General features: G+C 38.3%; 1 protein-coding gene across 1 annotated transcript; it reads left to right on the plus strand.

Annotated features, from left to right (window-relative positions):
• Nucleotides 1-137: 137 nt before the first annotated feature.
• Nucleotides 138-7590, plus strand: LOC112566048 (pre-mRNA-splicing factor SYF2-like). Its single transcript, XM_025241978.1, has 7 exons — nt 138-196; nt 357-434; nt 3451-3576; nt 4575-4692; nt 4975-5065; nt 6868-6966; nt 7233-7590. The coding sequence occupies exons 1-7, from the start codon at nt 188-190 to the stop codon at nt 7396-7398; spliced, it is 687 nt and encodes a 228-aa protein (XP_025097763.1). The 5' UTR covers nt 138-187; the 3' UTR covers nt 7399-7590.
• The last annotated feature ends 1368 nt before the right edge of the window (nt 7591-8958 follow it).

Below are 8958 nucleotides of genomic sequence, written 5' to 3' on the forward strand. Positions count from 1 at the left end.
TTCGTCGTAAAAATTAAAAAATACGATACTTTTATACTAAAAATAAATAACAAATTCTCTTATAAATAAGCTATTGTAAAGAGCTGACTATGTATTTTAGCCTCTTTATTGACTAGCTTCTGTTAAATCAGGGGAGGTGTAGCGAAACTAAACCTACGGGCTCTCACTCTCGACTACGGAATTAAGTATGGCGTCGGTAAGTTTGTTGTTGAATCCTGCATGACTAGGAGTCAGTCTTTGCGTATGAAGTATTATTGGCAGCCCATACTTGTGATAAGTTCTAGGTTTATATCTTACGTTTCTCATTTTGTTTCATTCGTAGATGATAACATTGCTATTTGACTCTTACTTTACAGGCAACCCCAAGCTCGTCAGGAACAACCTCCAATAAATCAGCACGGCTAAATAGACTTCGAAACTTGGAGCTAAAAATGGTGAGATGATTAACCACTTGCTTGATTACCGTAAATTTCAGTCTGTCGAGTGCATCTGTATATAAGCCGCACTTACTAACTTAAAAAAAAACCTGCACTTTATTCACAAATAAGCCACACCATCTGCAAGAGATAGTTCCTCCATACCAGCCGTCACGTAGCCTGCGCTCAGGCTCCCAGTCACGCTTCTGTCTCCCTGCAATGGAAGACACCAACAAGAAGCGCACTGGAGCCAGGGCCTTCAAAAACGCGGCTCCTAAGCTGTGGAATGCTCTGCCATCGTCACTCTCCACCATCACCCACCAACCACGTTTCGAAAGAAACTGAAAACCCATCTGTTTCTTTCAGACCAGTCTTAAACTACCAAGAAACACTTCTGTCTATATTTTTTACTTTCCTGGTGTTTTATATATTTGTTCACTTTATTTTTTCTTCTTTTGTTTTTTTCTGCACAATGAGCATTCTTCGGAATGGATACCTGCGCATTACAAATCGACTTATTATTATTATCTGTATTTCAATGGCCAGGTCAATCGCCTTCAAGTTGAAAGCTGGTCTGTAGGCATTTTGTCTCGTTTTTGGCATGATGAGGGTGTGTGCTTTAGCAAATGATCTAAATTCCCAAGGGGCCGCATGAGAAACTGGGATGGTTTTAGAGGGCCGGACTAATATAGTTAACTCAGTTTTACCCAATACTGTATATATGGTATATATACTGGCGGGCGGGCTGGTCAGAGACAGGAGGCGGGCCGGCATTTGCCCAGGTCTGATCTAAATGCTTCAGTTGTATGCGGTTTTGATTTAAAAATGTGAACAGTTAATGTCATGCTATGCAATTTTTGGCATTATGAGGGTGTGTGCTTTAGCAAATGATCTGAATGCTTCAGTTGTGTGTATATGCGGTTTTGATTTAAAAATGTGAATAGTTAATATCACGCTATGCAATTGGATGCCACATGTTCCACTCTTGCAAGCACACATAGCCATGCAGACATAACAGGCACTCAAATACCTGATGCTAGCGACAAACCCAAGCACTCCTCAGTGCACATGTAAATGCACACACACACGGGGAAAATACAATGTATGTATTTATCAGTGGTCCAGAAATGTGGACAACTAACTCAACAGGAAGAAAATGGAAATTGATTAATTCAATTTTTAAAAATGCCAAACGAATACCACGAACACACAAGTAAACACCCCCATAGAACAAGTGAACAAATTAATAGGTAGGCGCCTATGTAGTCTACCCACAGGGGTGCAGCTAAGTACAACAGAAGATACTCCCCCCCAGACCACAGCTGGGACAACATGCTGCTAAACAAAACCACTCAGCGCTGAGTGACTGTCAAACCATCGCACCCAATACTGCTATGCAGGGTTCGCAGGGTCCTTATAAGTCCTTACGTAGAGAATTTTTGCCATAAGGCCTTATATTTGCCATGCATTACTTACAATTCCTCACACACGTCCTTACATTTTCTCTGTGACCCTTACAAGTCCTTATATCGATAAAATATGACCACAGATTTATTTTTCATGCCTCTTATAAATCCACAAATCTATTTTAGGAGTTGACTTTGGCGCAAACTAGAGACGATTCTTCGCCTCAATGCTGTTTTAATCACACGACTGCCAAGTCTTGCTTGTGACGAGAACTTACGTTTTGTGATATTTTAGTCTTGACTGATGACCACATTTCTTTGTCTTCTTGATGATTTAAAAAATGTCAGGGAAGTGTTCTTTTCAGGAGAACTGGCTAAAGGAAGAAAAATATAAAGACTAGTTGATAAAAGACTCTAAAGATAAACATTGTGCACAATGTGCTGGCTGCGGAATATCCTTTAATCTTTCGTCAATGGGGGAAAGTGTTTTGAAGAAGCACATTCTTACTGATAGACACAAGAAGCACGTGAAAGTATTTCTGGAAGATACACGCGTTTGTGTGACGGATTACTTTCATAATCAAGAACCTCCCCAGGCTTTTCATTCCTCTTCTGATCCCCCTAGCCTTTGCATATCTAAATATGACAGATAGGCATCAAAATTAACTCTTTGATTGTTGCTAGAATAGTAATGCATGTATTTCAGAACATTGAGAAGACCAAAGATTCATAAATAATACCTCTTTCCGACCGTTCATAAGAAAAACTTAAGCATTGATGACTGTCACTTAGGTCCTTACAAATGCATGAATGGTCCTTATAAGGTCCTTACTTGGCATCATCCCTGATCACAGGGAACCCTGGCTATGGCCAGCAGCCCAAAGCAGAGTCTGGAGAAAGCGCAGGGCTGTCCTTGAGATGATTTTGGCACAGTTGACGATTGGGCGATAAATGACTACTGAAGATTAAACGATCAGATGGCGACTGATGATCAGGCGAATTGATAACAATGTGACGACTATATAAAAACTATTTGAACCTGCAGAAAAATGATGCACAATATTTTTCAATGTCCCTTGGCAAGGAGCAGAAACCCCATCTCCCACGTTGCTGCTTAGCTGACCCCTTTCGTGCCTCCCTTACGAATGTTGCTGCCATTGTGAAAAACGAAATTTCATCAGCCAAATCCCCTCCTGCACATATACACAAAAGTTTTGCAGTCACATTCAATTGCACATCTGAATACAGGTCATGGAGCTCATTGAAAAATAAGCGAACAGTAAACACAATATAATTGACATAAGTTACAATAAAGCTAAGAAGAGATGAGGGTGTGAGTGATGCTCCTGGAATTGGACAAAACCACAAATAAGCTGGATTGCTGTTTTAAGCTGGGAAAAAACATTGTGGCTTATATTCCCAAATTTACCATTTAAGCTTTTTCTTTCCTTTGTAAATTTATATTTACTAGCTACATCCTCCTGGGCCCCACCTTTTTTTACATTCTTTAGATTTATTCTTGTGCATGTAGTTTTGCTTATGATGCTACTGTTTTTCGATAGACTTTGACTACCTTTTTATTTGCTTTTTATTTATTTCTTTCTCTGCTGTGCATTATTTGTTTGTAGAATGAGGCTCGAAAACTCAATCACCAAGAGGTGGCAGCAGAAGATGAGCGAAAAAAACGACCCGAAAATTTTGAAGCAAAGAGAAAGCGGATGGAGTGGGAGCAAGAGCAGGATACATTAAAGCAGGTACGTTTTGCCTTGTTTCCTTGCCTGATCTAGGTCAGCCACCAACTTACACACAGTACACTATTTCCTGGCCAAGATGGGAGTTTTTGTGTCTTTTTAAGGATTAGGTTAGATCCTTCTTACTGGAACATTTACAACATTTATATTCATTAAAATAAAATAAGCCTTGAGTGCCATGCATAATTTGATATGACTAAGGCATTGAAAACATCATGCTATGACTTGGTTTACAAACCTGGTTGTTTCTTGTTGGTAAATTTTTCTGTGTATTAAAGGTGAGTGTAGCAGGTGTTCAACATCCATTTGTTTATACATTAACCTACACCGTAGTTTGGCACCTTGATTTATGTGGTCAGTAGGAATGTGAGAGACAATGTCACTGACAGGAATCTTCTTCATGATGTACTATGTCTCAAAAGTTTCAAACTTTATGAGATCAGCTGTCAGTTCCCAGCTTTGACAGCTGTACAGGAAAATAGAGATGACCAGGCTTCTGTACAGATTTCATTTCTTTGCCACATTACAAGAACAGTTTTTTAAAAACATCAACCCAAGCAGTTTTCCTTGTTTTCCTTCTGATGTAGACTTTCTTCACTTCCTCACATGCGGGCCATGGCTGTGAACAGTGACTTTTGATACTCAAATATTGCTTGGTCTGTTATAATACATTTCTCTGTTTGCCTGACTTTTGTTAGGTTGTCTGATGTTGATTTGTGATGAACATATACACAAGATCATGATGTTGATTAGAAGTCATGCAGTTAACTATAATTAAAAATCGTGTTTGTTATTCCAAGAAATTTTGTTCTACAATTATGAATTCAGCTGTGACATAATCCAGCTGTAGTATTGAAGAGTGGAGGTTTTTTTTTTTAAGATAAAAGATGAAGGATAAAGGCAAAGTTTCCATTTTTAGATATTCAGGAATATATATTGAGGATGTAAAAAGGTAGTTTTAAGTTTAGCTGTTAACAACACGATTCATTTGAATGTTGCAGGAATGTCTTGCTAAAGGAGAGAACTATGACTTAGTTAAACTTCGTGATGTTGGGGCTGATGAGGCAGAGCGATGGGAAAGGAAAAAGAAGAAGAAAAATCCAGATACAGGATTTGCAGGTAAAAATAATAATAAAGTTCTTTACATTTAATTTTTTTCTCTCCTGTCTTTCCTGTATTCATGGACTTTATGATAAGAATGCTTTGTGGCATTTTAGAAGGCAAGACTGGCTATTTTCTAGCAGTTTTCTGCCACAATCCAAGCCTTCTTGCACACATCATTTGCCTAATACTTTATGCCTATTTCCCTAACATCATTTAAAAAATAAAAACAGATGCATACAGATATTTAGAATAAAGTACACTGAGTAGTCAATAACTGTGAAAATATGGGATTTGCAGACTATGAGCAAGCAACTTACAGGCAGTATCAGCGCCTAACTAAGCAGATGAAGCCTGACCTCAACCAGTATGAAAGGCAGCGAGAAAAAATGTATGTTTTATTTTACCACTTTACTGATTTTTTTTTTTAGATTGTTCCAAGATAGTATTAAACAGTCTGTCTGACTGGTAGTCATAGTGGTATGTATATATGTGCAACATGCCTATACTCAATTTTATTCTTTTCTCTTTCTCTCACACTACATGAAGACACGTGCACAATTAGAGTTGAGTAGGAATGAGTCGATTAAAGTGTACAGAAAAGAGCATCCACATTAGTTTATATAGTAATGTGTTCATGGAGCAAGATGCCTATCATCATGAAACAGAAGAGTAAATGATGTCTTTCACGCTTTCAAATGAGGTCTTTCACGCATTCATTCATCCAGTTGTCCCTTGTCTGGTGCTGGTCATTGAGGGGCAGCACATGGATAGATGTGGTGATTGACAAAGTCTGCCACTCAGGCCTGTTTTGGGCAACAATGAGCTGAGCAGTCCACATATTCGTTTTCATAAGCCAGTTCTTCTGGGGACCATGATGTCGCCCTCCTTCCAAAGCACCTGGAAAGACAGTGTCGTGCCAGGTCACAGGGCCAAATCAGACCAGCTTACACTACTTGGCTGTTATGATTGGAGGTTTTTGGTGTCCTTCAAGTGTGGCATCTTCCCTGTATGATATCCAGAGCAGCCTTTTGAGGCACTTGGTTTTGGATGCCTTGATTCTCCTCACGATATTGGCGAACAGAACCTGATTCACTTTCCTAAAGCAGGATTGATACTATGAGGGATTTTGACAGATTATACGTCATAGTAAACCTGATAGTGTGGCTGCACCAGATCATGTCCAGCTTAGCCATTGTTTCTGTTGCGATTCTGGTGTGGATATTTGTCATGGAGCTGCTGTTTTTGGAGGGTGGCCCCCAAGTACTTGAGGTTTTACCTTCTCAGGCTGTCAATGCTCATGTAGATATCTGCTTTGCTTATTCCAATAAGCACGAGGACTTTGCTTTTTTCAGTGCTGCTGTCTGTCTGTAGGTAAGGTTGTGCAGTTCTTTGTTGGTATCTGCTATTACGTCGATGTCATTTGCAAAGCATAGATTACATATTGACCTTTCACAGATGGAAAGGGGATGGTTTTGGAGGGTTTCCCATGTGATGTTCTCCAGAAAGATGTTGAGCAGCACAGGTGGTAAGGGAGCATCTTGGACAGATGACTTCTGTTGTGTGAAAGGAAGTTCCCGTTTGGTTATCTAGTACTGATGTGTTTATCCCTCTTTGATGCTATAGCCGCTTGTGTCAGACTCTTGTCAAAAGCTTTTTTTTAAAGTCTGTGGGTGATGAAGAGGATTTTCTATCGGGGTGTGACAGTTGAAGATAGCTCAACTGCGCTCCTGCCTGGTCTGAAGCCAGTTTGTCTTGCATTTCCTCAGTGGTGTTGCTGATGTAATTCTGTATTAGTTTCAGCATGACTTTGCTTGGGAGACTGATAAGGCTTGTGGTTCTGTAGTTTTGGCACTGTTTGCTGTTTCCTTTCTTTGGGAGGGGTATGACTGGTGACTGCATCCATTCTTTGCATTCCCAGACTCTTTGGCAAAGAGAAGCGAGGGACTTGTTTTATCCCCACCCTGCTCAAGCATCTCAGCTGAAACATTGTCATTGCTGAATAACTTCCCTTCTTTGGGCTATATATCCCACTTTTGACCTTTTCCAGTAGGACTGGTATGTCTGCAGATTAGGTGGTTGCACAAATACAACAGATCAATAACTGCCTCAAATATTTCTTGTATTATATTAATAACTATAATATAATTGCTTTCAATACAGATAATAAACATTTAAAAAAATGTTAAACAGGGGAGACGAGTTTTATGCTACAGCAGATACCCTGGGTTTGCACCAAAGGAAAGACCCTGAAGAGAACGTGGACAAAATGGTTGAAGATCTTGAGAAACAGTTAGTAGTTTTGTTTATGTAATAATTTTGTAAGGAGCCTGATCTGTTTTATGTAAACAGATTTAAAGGAATGTAACTGAATGTATTGTAGTTTGTTGCATCCTGATTTATGTGATCTATCAAAGACTGTTTATCAGTACAGCATAAATTATTAATTAAATGTTTTTTAACATTTGTTGCACTTCTTACATAGATATGAATACATGCACACATGAAGACATTTCTCATGCATGGTTATGTAATATTGTGCTCATCTGTCCCGACAGGATTTCAAAACGAGAAAAATATAGTCGCAGAAGAACTTTCGATGAAGAAGCAGATATCGACTATATTAACGAACGAAACATGAAATTCAACAAAAAACTTGAGCGATTTTATGGCCAGTACACAGCAGAGATCAAACAGAATCTCGAAAGAGGAACAGCTGTTTAGAGATGGAATACCTAGGGAACTCGACATAGTGCATGCGCAAGCCAACTTCTAGCACATGCACGGGTTTTCCACAACAATCGGAGGACAATTAAACATCTTTTCACGTCACGTTCTTGACCAAAAGCTGAAATATGCTGCATTTTGTGTGTACATAAAGTATTATGTTATATTAAAATCCACTTGATATGTTTCCATGATTTTCAGACTTTTTTTTGGATGCATGTCACAGAACTCCCCGAAGCAGTGCAATGTAAATAAAGAAAAAAGAATCGTCTGCAGCTCAGAGCACTACTTATCCACCTTAAATTTCATATTCCTTTACATACACTGATGCACATTATTGTGCTCACTGCAAAAAAATTGCTTCAATGAAATTGATAAAAACAAGAAGACTTTGATAACACTTTAATTGTTAGATGTCTGTCATCGAATACATAAAACAAATGTTACACTTTGTCATGAAATTGCTAAGTCATAATTAACTTTCCTATCTTTTTTTTTTCTGAAACCATACATAATCGTCGTCATCCACAGAACAAATATTTGTACTAAATGAACTGCTTCACCAGTCCTTTCCAACAAAATTTCCTTGAAATGCGTTTGGTGCTTAAAATGTAATAATTTTCCAACGATTTGCTCAAAGTGTTTTACAGAAATGAAAACAGAAGTAAAAAAATCAACAACCATGCACCCATATTTACAGCTAGACCTGCTCATGCATGAAATACAGACACACGTGATAGGCATGATCATTGTTAGAACATGATCGCTGTTCTGAAAATGTAAAAAAAAATTAATTAGAAATACCTGCTGCACTCTCTTTCTTTCTGTTTTATTTGATCTGTTGATTTACCGTAAATCTATTAAGCGCACCTATAGCTGTATATATAAGCCGCACCCACTAAATTTTAAAAACAATATGTACTTTTTAAATACAAAATCTGGACAAGCCTCATCGATCGCTTTTTAAGCCGCAGGGTTTAAAGCTGGGGAATAAATATTAATTAAAGTCGTGGCGTAATATATAGGTCGAAATTTACGGTAATTATATATATCCTAGTCAGGGCTATCCTGGGACACTACATAAAACCTCAACATATTTTTTCCCCATTTAACACCTAAATTACATTTTTTTTCAGTCTATGTAAATCCGTTAATTGTTATTACGTAAATATATCACCAAGAGAACTTTCATTCAAACGAATATGCCTTTAATTCTTTCTGCAAAACCGTGAAATATTATGCATTTTATATCGCTGGCCTAAATGCCAGATCAGAACTGATACTGGGTATTTTAAACCCATTGTTTCAACAATTGTTTCCGCTTTATACATTGATTCCACGTACACTTATAAGACCTCCTTGTTAGAGCTGATATTCTAGTTCAATAACTCAAGCCACAGAGGTTAATTATTCTCTTTGCTCAAGTCTACACACGTCTCAGCTGTCGAGCGGTCTGTCCAAAAGTCGTTGTGCTAAAATGGTCTAAATATAGAAATGTTGCGTTGACCTTTTTATAGAGTTCGGGAAATCCCATTTCCAAAAATATCACTGTACAAG

The sequence above is a fragment of the Pomacea canaliculata genome, linkage group LG6 (assembly GCF_003073045.1).
Source record: "Pomacea canaliculata isolate SZHN2017 linkage group LG6, ASM307304v1, whole genome shotgun sequence".
Classification (NCBI taxonomy): Eukaryota; Metazoa; Mollusca; class Gastropoda; order Architaenioglossa; family Ampullariidae; genus Pomacea; species Pomacea canaliculata.